A 16,372-nucleotide genomic window follows, 5' to 3' on the forward strand; every position below is an offset into this window, starting at 1 on the left:
ACAACAAGTAAAACCCTAAGAATACACTGGAATATTAGCCATCGACAGCCAGGATGAAGTTTTAAAAACCAAATCACAGTTCTCCTCCTTTCAGGTCACTCTGAACTTTATCAATAGAATTTTGAAAGGTTAATTTAATAGGATCAGTAGAAATGTCGTCTGACCTGAAATTCAGTTGCAAATGTGTTTTCATCCCTAAAATTAACAAATCAATCGATAGCTGAGAAAAGAACTATATCGGAACAGTGTAATAAAGGTTCTCATTTATTATGTGCTTACTGTATACCAGGATCTGGGCCAAGCCCTTCACCTCCATTTTCTCATTTAATCAGCCCCAGGAGGTAGGTGCTATGATTATGCCCATTTGCAGATAAGCTGAGGCTGTTGTTAGTATTGGTAGCTTGTCAGGTGACAGCAACAAGTGACAGAGACGGAGGCAAACTGAGGCAGCACAACTCTGGGATTCAAAAGTTCTACATATCACCCATAAGTCATCTTGAGAACTTGAAAAAGTAAGCAATTAATTGTCCACTTTTTTTTTTTAAGGACCAAGCTTTGAAATCATTTTCAGTTTGTGGGGAGTGAATTCTTAGGAAAATAAACACTGTTCTGGAAAAACCTTTTAAAAAAAGAATACGTTTATCCTTCCTGAAAGTCAGGCCACACCTCTGTATTTTTATTTTTCTATCACTTCTCCCATTAGTCCCTCAAATTTGCTCTCTGCTCCTTACCATTCCCTGCAGTCTGAGATGTTAAAGCCTTTTCCTCAACGCTTGGGTCTTTGGCAAGGCTCACAGCGACCTCTAGTGGGCATTTTCTCAAAAATTCTTTTTCGGGCTGACAGAGCTGGTTGGTACCCACCCACTCTCCCCGCCCCCCAATCATCTCGGCCCCCAGCAATGCAAAAGGCTCCTCTGGCTCCTTGGCAGTTGCTTCAGAGAAAAGACCAGCCTTTCACTCCTCCACTCCTGGCTGGGTCTAGCCTCTGGTCCCCGCATCCCTCCCTAGCAAGGGCATCATCTGGGTAGTGTCTAAAAACCCGGGACGTACAGAATCAGGAGCTGCATTTTAACAAAATCTCCATGTAATTTACATGCACATTAAAGGCTGACAGCTCCGTTTTTAAATTATTTACACCTGAGAATATGGATACGTAGAAATTCCACTACCAGTTACCAGATTAAGCTCCTCATCGTGGAAATGCCGAAACCCACTAAATGTTTTTTGTCAGCTATTTTCATTCTTGAAATGATTTTTTTTTTAAGTCACAATGACAATATGGCCACACACTTCTGTTCTCCCACAATACAATGCATCAGCCACTCCCCACCGCCCCCCCCCCCAAGTAAAATCTAAACACGATATAGAAACTCCGAATCCAAAGGGTGGCATTTTTAAGGGTGCTGTTACCACAAGAGGAAACATGGAATGCGAGGCACGGTGTCCTGGACATGTCACGCATTAGGCCAGGTCAAAATACATCCGCGAAAACAAAAAGTGTGAGGAAAGAGATATCCTGGGGAGACCCAAGACAACACAGCGGGGTTTGGGGAGCCTGCAACCCAGGAACCGCGGCCCAGGAGTGAAGGTCCAGCTGATGACGATGAGTAAGTTCCTAGGCTCTGGGCTGCCAATCTCGGTGTCCCTTGCGGGCTCTATGACTAAGTCAACTGCTTCATCCTTCTGCCTCCACTTCCTCATCTGAAAATCGGGGTTGTTATGAGGGTCAGTGGAGACGCTGCACGTTACGCTCTCAGCACAGTGCCTGGCACGAAATAAAGGGCTGATACCGTATGTGTCAAATACAATGACAGAAACACTCTTCTCCTCTGGGCCTCGGTGTCCTCCTTCACGCCATAATTTTTACTGAGCACCTGCTATCTGCCAAGCTCCACGCCAGGCACTGGGGATCCCGTGATGGTTAAAACTCAGTCCCTTTCACTCAAGGAGCAACAAGTCGGGTAGGGAAACCGAATGGTGACCGTGTGCCACACCAACACAAAGGAATGTCACGGGCCCAGCCAGACTAGGAACTCCGGAGACCTCAGATGGGAAAAGGCGTTAGGGCACCTCTCTGTAATTTAAAGTGAAAACACCAAAGGTAAAAAGGTACTGGGCGGCAGAGACAAAGAGAACCATCTTCCTGGGTTTTGATGACAAAATTCCAGATCCCTGAAGCCAGTGTTTCTCATGGTTTTGGTGTTGACGCCTCAGTGATTCCCTAAGAGCTGATGGGCAGGACTCGCTCAAAGGACATGGCGAAGAAGGGCTCAGGGACATCCAACCCTGCTTCCCAGGGTCAAAAGAAGAGGCCTTTCGAGGCCGCCAGGTGAAGGGAACACAGCTGTGAATCGAGCAGTAAACCAGGTTGTACAAGCACGTCTCCTTTTTACCGCGCTTGGCTTGACTGCCATTCACGTGTTGCCTTTTTTACAAGCTGAAGGCAAAGCCCTCTGCCAGCAAATGTTGATTGACTCGCTTTACGGCAGTGGTCTGGAGCCCACGCCGCAGTGTCTCCGTGCTACGCCTGGTATCTGATTTTTCCTCAAGTCTAGGGCCGTAGATTCTTTCATTTGCTCCCTCACTCCTTCAGTGTAAACCACTACACGACATTTGGAGATAAAGCTCAGAAAATTATCTCCCTTTTTGAGACCCAGGGGAGAGCTCATCACATCTCCAAATATTTCCACTATCCCCATCACAACTTGCTTGCGTTCTCCACGCACTCCGAGCACCCGTGGGGGCCGGAAGCTCTGGTCACTCCCAGCAACGCCAGCCACAAGAGCCCGGCCAGGCCTGTCAGCCTTCGCTGGTGCCATCCATTTCTGCATGGTGAACTCCTACACATCCTGCAAAACCTCCTTTTAGACTCTGCCTCTCTGAAGCCTTCCGCGAGCACCCAGCTGAGGCTGTGCCTCATCCAAATGTAAGCCTTTTGACAGATGAGAAAAGCCGGTCTCCTCTCGATGAACTGAGGAGCTCAGGGAACAGCCAGGTCTCCCGAGCCGTCCAGACTCAGAACTGAGTGAGCCCTGCTCTGCATCCAGCGCCCCGAGAACCCGCACCAACCCTCCTGGGAAAGCGGGAGCTGGAGCTGGAGTTTTCTCTAGGGGAGCGGGGAAGAGAGCCCAGATCCCGCCGGCCCGGCTACAGGGAGCTCCTCTCCGTCAAGACAGCCCGGGGATGGGGTGAGACTCCACCAGCACCCAACACAGAGAGCACTTCATTCACACACACACACACACACACACACACACTCGCAGGGACGTACACCGAGACAGAGACCCAGAGACAAGGGCAACCCTTTCCCAAAGCCCACCGGCCGCTCCCACCTTACCACGGAAAGACAGCCATCTTTCCAGGCACGTGACCGCTTGTTCTGGGGCCGCCGGCCCTTTGCTTCCTTCCAGACACCGCCCCGCCCCGCCCAGGCCGCCATGGTTGTGAGGGGCAGTCGCCCGCGCTGCAGAGCGCATGCGCGCCGTTCCCTGGCGCCGTGATTGTGGGCGGTCGCCCACCTCGCAGAGCGCAGGCGCGCCATTTCCTGGAGCCATGATTGTGGGCGGTCCCTCCCACACCCGCAGAGCGCAGGCGCGCTCTGCCCAGACGCCATGATTGTGAAGGGCAGTGGGTTTTTCTAGCCCACCTGCGTCCTCTGGGGCGGGAGGTGACTCCAGACTAAATGACAGTAACTGTCGGGGTGGGAAGAAGGCGGAGGGAAGGGTCTTAGGTTCGACCTGCCAGTGGTTTTACCACTAATGAGCTGTTTGTGTTGGGCAAGCCACGCCCCCCTCCGCCCCCAAGCCAACCTTTCCCCTTGGTTGGTGCTTTGAGGGTTAGGCACTTGGCGGTGTCCGCTTCCCAGGACAGACAACCTGGGTCACTAAAGGCTGCCCTAGGTCCCAGCACGACAGCCTTCAACTGGAACTTAAACCACAAGGGGAAACTGGGGTTAGCGTTTCACCCCACTTGGCAAAGCTGTACGTTTTTATGAAGGTATCCACCTTCATTCCTTTCGACCACGGAACTTATGTATTCTAGTGTTTTATCGGCTTTAAAAACAAAAATCCCAGAATGCCTTGCTAACATTTACCATTTAGTAAATGCTTACCATGTGTGTCCGGCACTGTGCTGGGCACTTTGCATCCGATCTTGACTCCTCACTGCAAACCCCAGAAATAAAAAAACACTTACTATGGAGAAATCGGAAGTGAACTGCCCAAGGCTAGAAAATGCCCCAAGCGGGGGCTGGACTGTTGGTTAATCACGAGATCTGTCTGGCTCGCCCATTTTTCCCTTGCCTCAGGAAAAGGCCACAGAATATCCTCTCAACCCTTTGATGAAACTCGGCAGGTCTCTTCATCTGTGAAGTTAGGGTAATAAGGGCGTTAAGGTGAAGGGAGATGATTATAAAATGCCCGGCAAATAGCCAGCACCGGGTTGAAGAGGTGAATCATTAGGCAGGCAAAAGAATCAGACTGTCCCTTGTGTGACCCTCGTGTTTGCAGCTTTTCTTTCCACGACAGCCTACCACGCGACGCATCCTAAAGCGGTGCTTCTCAGGCTTGGAAGCGCGGACTCTCCTGGGCATCTGGTTAAAAAATGCAGGTTCTGACTCAGGCCTGGGGCGGGGCCTGGGCTTCTGCACGTATAACGACAGCCCCGTGAGAGGTAAGCAGAGGGACTGGCCACTGCAGGCGGAGGAGGCCTGCGTGCGATGTGACGCCAGCGCATGGTCAACCGTAGTCACGTGTATTATACAGACAATGCGAGGAACCCTGAAACAGGTTGTTAAAACTCATGGAAAGTGTGAATAAGGGATTTCCCCCCAGCACAGGCTGAGAAGCAAAAGCACAGTTTAGGTGGCAACTTTGCCAATCACCTCAAGAAACTGAAGACTTGAGTCACAGAGAATCTGACCCAAAAAGGCACTAATTACATAAGTAAGTGAAAAGGTAGTATTTTCTTGTTGTCTAATTGTGGCTGGACACCATTTTTGCCCTCAGAGCTGTCTTTAGACCCTGATCAAGGACGTGAGACCACAGCACCATTTTCCAGTTCGATTTGCTGTATTCAACAACTAAAGTCTCCTTTGTTTGCTAAAATTACTTTTATAACCTGTAAGGATGCCCACTGTGGTCCCTTAGAGATAAGGCATTCCAACTCTATTTGCTTGTTTTTTTATAACTATTACTTTTCAGGAGGTGGAGGGGTTGCCTGTGGCTGTTCATGGAACAGTGACACCCGATAGAAATGCTCTTCATCTCCAGTATGAGTAATAAGCAGTTTCCAGTCATCGCCATTATTCTCAACACATGAAATGCACAAGAGTTAAAGGGTGGCACGGGTAAGTGAGGGGCTAATCTCCCACAGGAGCCTATGAAGCAGTAGTAAGAGCTGCACTCTTAGAGCCGTGTGAATGCAGCTTTGATGTGCGCTTCAGCCTCAGCATTCTCTCCCATTGGCTCCTTCGCAGACTTCTAGCTCTTAATAAGCCAAGACAGTTCCAGCAGTAGTGAACCTTCTGCCTTCTGAAAAGCCCAACTCATGCAAAATCTAATGCTGGAATAAGCACTGGTGTAGGTTACATATTAAATAGTGGGATATACCTTTCATGGGGCATTTAATTGTAAAAAAAAGATCATATTACAGTATTAACGTTTGGGCCAGATACTTTTTAATATCTATCCCTTAATAGTCCTTTCCTTGGTAAATAAAAGATCAAACTGGATTTCCTTTAAGATGAAAAGTTTATTTTGCCTTTTGCCTAGAAGCAAAACTAGTGAAAATTAAAGTATAAAAATAAATACAATTTACATTAATGGACATTCCACTTCAAAGTAAAAATAACAAAAATAACAAAAAATAAATAAAAATCCATTAAAAGCACAATGTCTGGCACTTTTATGAGAAAAAGCTGTGAACAATAAAAAAATGTAAAACACACAAGCTCTTATCTTTAAATGAAAAAAACACTCAAGTTTCTCATCCTTAATCTAAAACTAGTTTTAACTTTCTCCAAAACATACTATTTGTTTTAGCTAATTTGCATTAGTGTACACAAAACTTTTAGTATCTATCTTACTGGAAAGACCCACGATGATATGAGTAAGCTGTCTCCTGAGTTTTCAGAACGATAAAGCACAATGTATCATATTAAGATAATTTGATATACTTTCCCTACAAAAAGCAAACTGGTAAACAAACATTTTTGACTGTCTTCTAATTTCCTGGTTCACTTATTCAATCAATGATACATCTCAATAAGGAAAATCAAGTTTACACCCAGACTAGGTTATTACTTTCTGTCTACACCTGGATATAAAAGTTAAATTAAAATAGAACAGAAAAAGCAAAGAAAACAATCTTTATCTCCACATTCTTAAAAGGATATTAAGAATATATATAGTCTGCATTTTCAAAATACCAGTATCTTTTTAAAAGTCAAGTTAGAAACATTAAATGTACACAATCCCAATTTTATGTGAGAAGCACAAAGCCCTTTTTGAAAATGGTACGATAAATTAACTGACATTCTCTTTCAGAAAATCATGTTCCCTTGGTAACATTTTTTTGGTTTGTATTTTAAATGACTATGTTAGTGATGAAAAAAACCTTAAAAATCAGTGTCTCTTGAGTAATGCTTAATTTCAATTAGACAATATTACTATCTCATTTGAAAATCTGAATTTATGATTATGTAGCCCTTTATTCTTTCCTAAATCAAGCATGCTAGAAAAGGCAGACTATGAAGAATCAAAATATACAGACTAATAGAAAATAAAACTGCATGCAGCGCGTCATTCTACGTTACAGACACGAGTGTAATAATGATGCATGCCTAAAAGCCATTACGGTTGAGAAGACTGTGCTATCTTCACCAAAGTTGTCACCCTCCACAGAAAGACTTTATGATTTAGTAGAGATGTTTCTAAGAGGACCGGGGGGACATACATTAAACCTAACAGTTCTGTAAGACAGTTAGCTGTTGCGAGGAAGGTGTACTTGCGACCGATACGGTGAACCCCAGCTGTTTTGGAGGTAAATGGTGGGTGGACCACACTCAGCTGGCAAGTCTTTTAGCCTGTGTGGTCCTCCTGTCAGTTCAAGAATATGAAGACTGAGAGGTTAATCAGAGCTTTGTTACAAAACCAGGGGAACACATTCTTCTGCAATCATCTCCCCTTGAACAAAACAGTATCTGATTTGCTTATCAAGTTTAGCCATCAGTCTGCAGAGAGGAATGAAATTTATCACACCTTTTCAATATTTTCTAGAAATAAACCCAAATAGCCTTTTAAGTTTAGACAAAGGTTCTCAGCAGACATCTGGGTACATAAAAGAAATGTATGTTTGTACAGGTTAAGCAAAGAGCTGAGTCAATTAACTAACTACTAATTTGTCCTCACCCAAACCTAATATTAAGAGGAACGTGGGGAAGGAACTGGCCAGACTGACCCAACTGTCCGGATAACTGCTCAGCCCTCCCATATCGCTTCGTCTGTGTAAACAGAGTCCAGGGCGAAATACAGTCCTGGGCAGAGATAATAATATGGATGGAACCCTCTCCCCTTCTTTATCCTAACGAATGTTGTCTTCTTAAATTGTCGCAACATTTGGCCGCTTTCTTTGGATTTTTCCTGCATATACTCCTAAAAATAGAGCAAAACTAATATTATTTCTCAATGTTAGTTTTTCTGTAACGATAGCATTTAATGAGTGCGTACTATAATATGTACCGGGCACTGAACTAAGCAATACACATTATCATATTTAATCCTTACATAAATTAATCCTGAGACAGAAATTGTTACCTCTATTTTAAAGATAATAAAACTGAGACAGGAGAGTAAGTAATGTAGTGACTCAGAACCCAGTTTGACCTGATCTGTTGCTTTCCTTAACTATTTTGTATTATTGCCTCCTACTCTGTTTTAATTAGCGGTTTCTGAATTTCATTATTAACTCGTGCCAAGCATAAAACATCAAATGAGCAAATATGTTTTAGAACATGAGGTCCGGGGTTTAGTAATTCAGTTTGTAAAAACTATAAACAACTTGAAGTGCTTTGCAGCAAAATTTGACTTCCTTAGAATCCTACTTCGGTGGAAGTATGACATTCTATCACCATAACAAAAATGAGTTTCCTCTAAATTGCTTAATAAAGGGTTTGTTCTCCATGAAGATCAAATCGAAGCGTAATTTCAAATTTGTTTGAAACATCATCCAGGCCATTAAAAATCTAAGCAGGCAAGAGTCATCTTTTCAAGAACAACTATGGATCCCAGTGTTGAGACTCAAAGTTAGAATTTTAATCAGTCATATCCCAAATTTTCACTTTATGTAAAAGAATAAAGTTCTTGAGTCTTTTTCAATCACCGAAATTGCACTCTTGTATAAGTAAATCTTTAGAAAACATAGGCAAGAATTTTTGTACTTGTTTGGATACATACTAATTACACATGTTCATTTAAGGGTTAAGTTCGTTTGTATTATATTAATAATTATGTTGCAATGCAATTGAACCACAATAGTTCTAAATACTGAACTTCATTGTGTGTTATCAACTGCAGTGACTCCGTCTTTACACTGTTGAGTATTACTGAATAAAAACAGTAGTTATTTTGCTTATAGGTTCACAAATGACAAAAAGTGGAGATGAAATGCATGAGAAAGAACGTGGAGACAATCACTGTGGCAAAGACATAATATTAGGCAAAATAATACTAATTCCTCAGTGATTTGCCAACTAGCTAGGATGTAACACTAACATGGGGAAAACACTGAAAATGTCTTAAAATTCCATATAACTTCGCAAGCAACAGATATGGCTTTGGTCTGCATTCTTCTGGTAATCTTTCAGACCAGCTGACTCTGACTATCTCTGGAATAAGTGGGATCTTCAATTATATAATCCCCTTGAAAAGAACCCACTGACTGTAACTCACGGTGACTTCTAAAAGATGGTATTTAAATTATCCTCGATATATGCAAAATTATGAATTGAATTCACTCTATACTTGCAAATGGTCAGCAATCATTTCCAAGCTACGATCAATATCTTGTTCCTTCTTTGAACTTATGTAAACAAATGATGAAAACATGAAAACATTTCTTATGTTGCTTGTTCCCTCCTAATTTGGAGGAAATCACTCAGTAGTAAAAGCTCTAAAGTATGTTAATTGCATATTAATGATATTAGAATTGATTAAAGATTTCATTTTCATTGCCTAGTAATTAACTTAGGTTTCTTTTAACTGCTGAAAAAGCAGTATGGTTAAAAAAAGCAGTATGGAAAGTATTTTTAATGGATCATGTAATTTCGGGTGAGCTTATCAAAGGGTCTTAACAAAGATACCTAAAACATTAAAACATTAGCTTAAGAGTTTTGCATTAGCTCAACATTCAGTCTGTCTTCTTGCCACCATACATAGAATTTAAAAATAGTTTTTAATTTAGCCCTTAAATAATCCTCAAATAATGAACATAAAGAGAGAATTAGCTCAAGCTTCTTATTGAGCAAAAGATTAAGGGGAAAAAAACCCAAAACAAAACTCACCCTCCCACCTGTCATATTCACACGTGATCTTGTGGTCAGAGGGAGAAACCTTCCCCTTTGTGCAGACAGCATTCCTGGGGGGTACGCTTCCCCCAAACTGAACATGCACAGATGGAGACATCAGACATTATCGCATTGCACTCATTTATAAAAAGGTTTCTGAATTAAGTATAATTCTACCCATTTTTCAGATTTAAAAAAACACAGTGTTTCCATGGAATTATTGCAGAAATCAAAGTTGGAACCACTGTGTTCCTAAGTCTTCCGACTGCCACAAAATGCTAACACAAATGATCACTACCAGGAGTGGCTGTGAATATGCCAGGACGATGGTGGCAAGGACAGACAACAGGCCCCACATGTGTGGCCTGTGTGACGGGGCAGCTTGTGCACGTCTTTCTTTCGAATGGGCTTCAGGGACTCGTGGCTACACACCTGACACAGGCGCTCTGTTAGGCACTCTGCTCTGTGAAGACTTCTGTCTATTTTGCACAACCCCCTTCACTGCTGTCTTAGGGGTTCTAATTGAATATAAAAAAAGTAATAAGTCACTTGCATTAAGGTCTAAATGTTCAACATTCAAAGAAAGCAACCGTTCTGCATCAACTGTTCTTAGCAAAATAAATTTGAAAAGAACTTCAGTCTTCTACATGCTCATATAAGGAAGCTGTACTTTGGCTTCAGCAGGAGACTAGAAAGCACAGCTCCCGCTTTGCTGAAGAATCACTTTGGTGATGCTGAACTTACTATACAGATGCTTACGATACATAATGAGCCAAATGGTATGAAATGAAGAGGAAAAACATGCCAACAGAAGATAATTAAAATATAATACACAACAAAACACCAAAGGGTTATCTCTGAACACAGAACTTTAAAAGATTTTGATATTATAAAAAATATCACATCTGGAAAATAGTTCTCCTTTATATAAAGAGCACTAAATGATTTTCCCCTCAAAGCTAATCTCGGTTTGAATATGTTTTAATGCCCGTGTGTGTCACGTGCTTACCCTTGCCTGCTAAGCAGCCTGTGAACAGGAGCGTTCTGTCCTTGGTTTGGCTGAAGGACTCTGCTGTCAAAGTAAACAAAAACTTAATTCAACAGGATAAATTCCTTCTTCCCCTCAATTTCTTTCAATAGATGAAAGATGGTAACAGTGAGGTGTGGGAGCCATCTATACAATGCTATGGCCGATATCGTAGTGCAACACAAAGCAAAATGCTTAAAGCAGATTAATACAGTCGTATATTGTGTTCAACAAGAGCCCAAACCTTAGGGTTTTGTCAGGAAAGAGATGTCCAACATAAGTATTAATCCCTCTGCTTTTAGATAATTTATTTATATACTTTCCAAAAGCCAATTTCCTTTCGAACATCTGAGAGAAGAAACTTCACTCTTATAAGAGTAGAAAACAGGTCAGAAATATTAAGCTAGCTTTCTAAGGTTTTTAAATAAGTATCAAAGACCCACCCTGGATTGTGGGCTGAACTCAGGACATATGGGGCTCAAATTTCCACCAGAGACAGCATGTCCCACCGAACACTCCAGACCTGACATGTGACCAGGTACAGGACCAGGTGTTAATATGGATTCTGACTCTGCGATCCTCCAACTGAACTGGGAGTCTTACTGATGGAACGTGGATCAGAGCCAGCAAAAAGCAAGCTCAGGATTTATAACATTTTCTTTCCTTTGGGGGAAAAAAAAAATGTCTCTCACTGAGACTAAGTGATTTTTCTTACCTTGTTTCAGAAGGATTTTGTTTAACCAGAAATTTCTTATTTGGCATTCCCATTTCAGCAGCTCTAGCACAGTATAAAAATAAGGACATATAAACAATGTATTTAGAAAGGGAGAAAAACATGTTTACAAATGTGATATAGGATGGCAGAAACAAATCGTCATTTAAATGTTGGCATATCACTGAAAGATCTATGGTAAGCATACTAAAAACTACTGTCAAGGAACAAGGGTTTGAATAAGATCGTGATTAAAATATTCTTTGCGTTAAGTTTCTCCTCCCATGAAGTCTTTAGGATATTAGAAAAAGAATATATTTAACAGATATAAAATTAACACTGAATATAAAGGATGAACTATGTTTAAGATTGTTTGATTGGCTACCAATTATACAAGTTGAACACTGCCAAATTTAGTAGTTAATACATTTATCTGAAGATGAAATCAGATTTTACCACCTCATTTTAATAAAACTTGTTTTAAAAGGGGATTTCTATCAGTTCAGCTGCAGAAAAGTGAACTGTTCCTTATTTCTAATATGAGTGTACAAACACACCAACCAATAACTAAAATTAATTGGTTTGATAATAATTAAATGAATGTAACATGACACAACAAAAACTTACTTCATGTACTTCTTCCTGTCAAGAGACTTCTGTGTTGCAGCTGAAAGAGCCACACGCGGACTCTTCATTTTATCCTTTAAACACAAAAGTAAGGTAAAGCTCTAGCAGACCCCGTAATACCACTAAGCACAGGATGATCTCCAATGGCGCGGGCGAGCATCTCTTGCTAGCATTTTGAACTTTAACTTTGTCTTTATAACTGAAGCCGTCTGATTTTTAAAAACTGAAATTATTTTCCCAATGAAATATGAAATTTGCTTGTTTTTCTTTTGCCAACCACACTAAGATCATTGATTTAAACCACACATCTCCAATATTGATCTATTTCAAATGAACTTGGAGCATGTTTTCTTACTCTGATTTCCAAAAGAGGCAAAAGCCACGTGACAGTTTTAAGAAAATTCCACCGGGAGCAAATGATAGTTTTCTATAAGCCATCCAAGCAACATTCAAAGCTTCAGCTCCAAAATCCAGTCGCAAAACCAGGGGTAATTCTTTCACTAATTTCTTTTAAATCCACCTATAGATTTAAATGTTCCTGGTAATCCTGGGAATTCCCTGTGCTTAAGAACTGTAGGAAGGAATTCTTTCACTAATTTCTTTTAAATCCACCTACAGATTTAAATGTTCCTGGTAATCCTGGGAATTCCCTGTGCTTAAGAACTGTAGGAAGGGTGATGACGTCAACAGAGAAGAACCTCACTGTGAGATACAAAGGAATATGTGTGTGTGTGTGTGTGTGTGTGTGTGTGTGTGTGTGTGTGTGTGTATGTTTCTGCCCCTGGTTCCTGCTAATATTCGGTTTTTGGCCCAAGTTCCTAACACAGAGCAAAGCTCCTAAAACCCTTGTTGTCTGAGTGATACGGTTGGTAGAAGCATCTTTTGTTCTACTGTTTGGTCTTTGACACTGGTTCCTGACACAGAGCTCCTAAACCACTGGAATTTTCTGGGTGATACGAGTGTTCCAATGAGGTGACTCTGGGTGGACCCATGGAAGGCGGCTTGTTATCAGAAAGGCCAAGTATGATTAGCAGCTTGAAATGTTCAGCCTCATCCCCTATCCTCCAGAGACAGGAAATGGGCTAAAAACTGAGCGAATAATTGATCATGTCTACATGATGAAGTCTCCATAAAAATCCCTTCAGTTCAGAGAGCTTCCAGGTTAGTGCACACATGCATGAGCCGGGAAGATGGCCCCAAGCTCCGGCTCTCAGGACGCTTCCAGACCTCGCCCTACGCGTCCCTTCATCTGGCTGGCTACTCCTTTATTCTATAATAAACCAGTAACTGCAAGGAAGTGTGTCCCTGAGTTCTGAGAGCCACCCTAGAAAATCACTGACCACAAGGAGGGACCATGGGAACCTTGATTTAGAGCCATCAGTCAGAAGTACAAGTGACAACCTGGGACTTGCAATTAGTGTCTGAGGTGGGGGCGGTCTGAACTGCCTCGTTACCTTGCAGTATCTGATAACTCCAGGCAGGCAGTCTCAGAACTGAGTTAAGTAAGATATCCAGCCTGTGTCAAAGAACCGGTTGGTGTGGGGGAAAAACCCACACATCTGATGGCAGAAGTACTTTGTGACTGGAGAAGAAATTGTTTTCACTCATTAATGAAAAGCTCAGATAACGTACCATTTGCCTGAGCATTTTCTCCTTGCGAGCTTCTCGGTCGTGACGTAGAATAGACATTCTTTCAGCTGCATCCATCACAAAGAATATGTCATGAATACCGTAGAGGGCAGCTCGCAACTAGGTTCAAAGGAAAAACACATTGTACCCATTGAAAAACTGTGGGTGAGTGAGAGACATAAAACATGCCATTTCCCAAAGCCTCAGGACCTGCAACCTTACCTGAGCCAACACCCTGTCCTGAAGAGAAGCGTCCTGCGCGGAAACAGCCCCTCTCTTTAATGGTCCTTCAGACTGAAAACTTCTGAGGAATTCCATAGTGTCCTCAAAGAAAAAAAATGCTCCTTCAGCAACTATTTTTCTAGAAAGATTCATGATCACTGGAGTTCCTTTTTGGTTTTTTTCTTCAGTCAATCCAAAATTACTTGGGGTGACCAGTTAGCTCAGTTGGTTAGAGCATGGGGCTGATAACACCAAGGTTGCTGATTCGATCCCCGCATGGGCCACTGTGAGCTGCGCCCTCCCTAAAAGAGTCGACTATGTCATTGTAGCATGAAAGCAATGTGTAACCAGTGCCCATGGCTGTGTCCCAGTAAAATTTAAAAAAAAAAACACCAAAAAAACCCCCCAAAATTACTAAGAACACAAAACTGTTACTTATTAGAAGTCAAATAGCTCTTCATTTAAAGTAAGATGAAAATACACAAGCTACTTCACTTATGTATTTTTAAAAATTATCTGAATGAGATTAATAATCAGATTTCTAAAACTGCCTGTTACAGTAACTAAAAAATGTTTGATCTGCCCAAGTTCTGAACTAATTTGTCAACCCAGCTGTCACAAGACTGATAAAAACTGAGAGAGTGAAATACAAATGATTTACAACAATCTTACTTTCACAGTTTGTTGAAGTTGCTTCAGTTTATCTGTCTGCATGAGCCTACGAGTAAGAAATCCTTTTGCCACAGCAGTTATTTTATTAAATTTTGCTTGTACTTCCGGACTGAAAGCCTAGAAGAAATGAGATACACACAGTGTTTTAAGAATCTAAGCATTATACTCAAGATTGTTTTTCTTAATCTATTACAACGAACTAAGTTCTTCTAAATATGTCTGTTCTGTGTAGTTTCATCTCTAATAAAAGCTAATAAGCTACTTGATGTATGGCAAGAATATTCGTGCTCATTTGTACAACCTAAGAAAATGTAGCTCTTTTAAAAATACAGAAAGATAGCTAAATAATAGACAGACTGACAGACAGAAGAGGGACAGACACATATGTTATACATCGTTAAGTTTGCCCACCTGAGACCATTTAGTGATGGCCCTTCCAGAAGGCCTTGTTACTAGGAGTTTGGCCAAGCCACCGGTTGATGATCCCCAGAGGTAGAATGGTGCTTCATTCACAGAGCCAAAGCTATGTTGTAGGGCAGAATTTGTGAAAGCTGGGGAAATAGACACATAGTATTATACTCGATGTCACATAAGCAGAATATGCAAAACACCCAAATGAACACTTCTGACAATCATTACGAATAACAACTGCCTCTGAACCTGATCCACAGGCAGACTTGAAATATTTATGGAATTGAAGCTTAGGCACCAGGTGGATCTTTTCAACACGGACAGCATCTCGGGATAACTGATGACGTGAAGATAAGCTCTTACAGGGACTGAGGAATTACATGGAGTAATTCAAGATCACTCTGGAGATAGCAACCTGTGCTTTCCTTTGAAGCAAGTCACCTGCTGCATGAAGGAACAAAGCCTGGACTCTAGGTCAAGTTTCCTGATATTTCCTTTGTTAAGGTGGCTTTTCTCATGAACACCTGCTCCCGTCTTTGATCTACTGCTATTATTTGTTCACTAGTTACTAAGCAGCTGGCCAATGGCTGCGGGTTGGACATGGAATTATTTGAAGAAGAAAGCTACAATTTTAAATTGCGGCAAATGAAATACCTTACTATAGGATAATTTTTTTCAAATGGAAAAGGATTTGTAAATATTTACCCGAACTATTCGAGTTGGACGTGTGAAGCGAGTCCATGTGAGACAGCATCGTCTCTAGCAGGCCAGAATCGCTTACTCGCCTCCATTCTAAGGCCTCCGCCCCGTTAACACCCAATTCAGGGGCTTCCGTTGTAGGCACCTTCTCTTTGAACATTTTCTCCTGTTCTTCTATTTCCTGTACGAGAACAGTTCATTATAACACACTAGGTATTTTGTTCAATTGTATTCCAAAGTACTATCACTTTAGGCTTAGCTAAAAGTATGTATAATTATCAAAAAATTACCATCTATTTCAGGTTTTCCTCCCTCAGATAAAATTCACAACTTATTTAATTGATTTTAAAATGTGACATATTAACAATTAGAATCTTAAAACAAGTGTCTTCCTCTTATGATATACTCTCGCAGAATGCAGAGTTCAGCATCTATTTATAAAATACTTTTTAAAGATATTAAATGTTGAACCAAGGGTTGAATAAAGTATCTTCCGATAAATTCTACATTATTTTTAGATAAGACTCTAAATATTGGGTTGTTGGAAGTCATGACGTATTTTTTCTATGTTTTTCGTTGCAAAAATGCCTGATGACTTTTTCTGATAATCCAATATTAAACCTCACATTCTGGCAATAAAAATATTACCCATGTATCAAAATCAATGACTCCTTTAGATTAACCCTACCAGACCGCTGTACCCATTTTTCGATCATTTCTAATCATATCTTATCTAATCATATCTGTGTTGTGTGCATGGAAAAGCACTCCAGGTACAACAAGCAAAATCCTGGAGTGTCTTACAAAGACA

At 41.4% G+C, this 16,372-nt stretch overlaps 2 protein-coding genes across 9 annotated transcripts in view; both read right to left on the reverse strand.

The window, feature by feature from the left end:
- Positions 1-3,415, reverse strand: part of VPS35L (VPS35 endosomal protein sorting factor like) — a 103,581-nt gene extending 100,166 nt beyond the window's left edge. The window contains exon 1 of the mRNA XM_019666883.1: positions 3,338-3,415. Coding sequence (XP_019522428.1) covers positions 3,338-3,354 — 17 coding nt within the window. The 5' untranslated portion in view covers positions 3,355-3,415. The remainder of the gene's footprint in view (positions 1-3,337) is intronic.
- Positions 3,416-5,900: 2,485 nt separating this feature from the next.
- The window catches only part of CCP110 (centriolar coiled-coil protein 110), a 24,255-nt gene continuing 13,783 nt past the window's right edge, over positions 5,901-16,372 (reverse strand). For 5 of the 8 annotated variants that reach the window (XM_019666912.1, XM_019666911.1, XM_019666910.1 and 2 more), the window contains exons 7-16: positions 15,568-15,742; positions 14,863-15,002; positions 14,452-14,568; positions 13,780-13,881; positions 13,561-13,677; positions 11,929-12,002; positions 11,305-11,367; positions 10,572-10,634; positions 9,995-10,080; positions 5,901-7,652 (exon numbers count right to left, since the gene is read on the reverse strand). In XM_019666912.1, the coding sequence (XP_019522457.1) occupies positions 7,600-7,652; positions 9,995-10,080; positions 10,572-10,634; positions 11,305-11,367; positions 11,929-12,002; positions 13,561-13,677; positions 13,780-13,881; positions 14,452-14,568; positions 14,863-15,002; positions 15,568-15,742 (990 nt within the window). In that variant the 3' untranslated portion in view covers positions 5,901-7,599. The remainder of the gene's footprint in view (positions 7,653-9,994; positions 10,081-10,571; positions 10,635-11,304; positions 11,368-11,928; positions 12,003-13,560; positions 13,678-13,779; positions 13,882-14,451; positions 14,569-14,862; positions 15,003-15,567; positions 15,743-16,372) is intronic. The other 3 variants (XM_019666913.1, XM_019666915.1, XM_019666914.1) reach the window with 3 other exon arrangements.

This window comes from Hipposideros armiger, unplaced genomic scaffold, assembly GCF_001890085.2.
Source record: "Hipposideros armiger isolate ML-2016 unplaced genomic scaffold, ASM189008v1 scaffold_480, whole genome shotgun sequence".
In the NCBI taxonomy this organism is placed as follows: domain Eukaryota; kingdom Metazoa; phylum Chordata; class Mammalia; order Chiroptera; family Hipposideridae; genus Hipposideros; species Hipposideros armiger.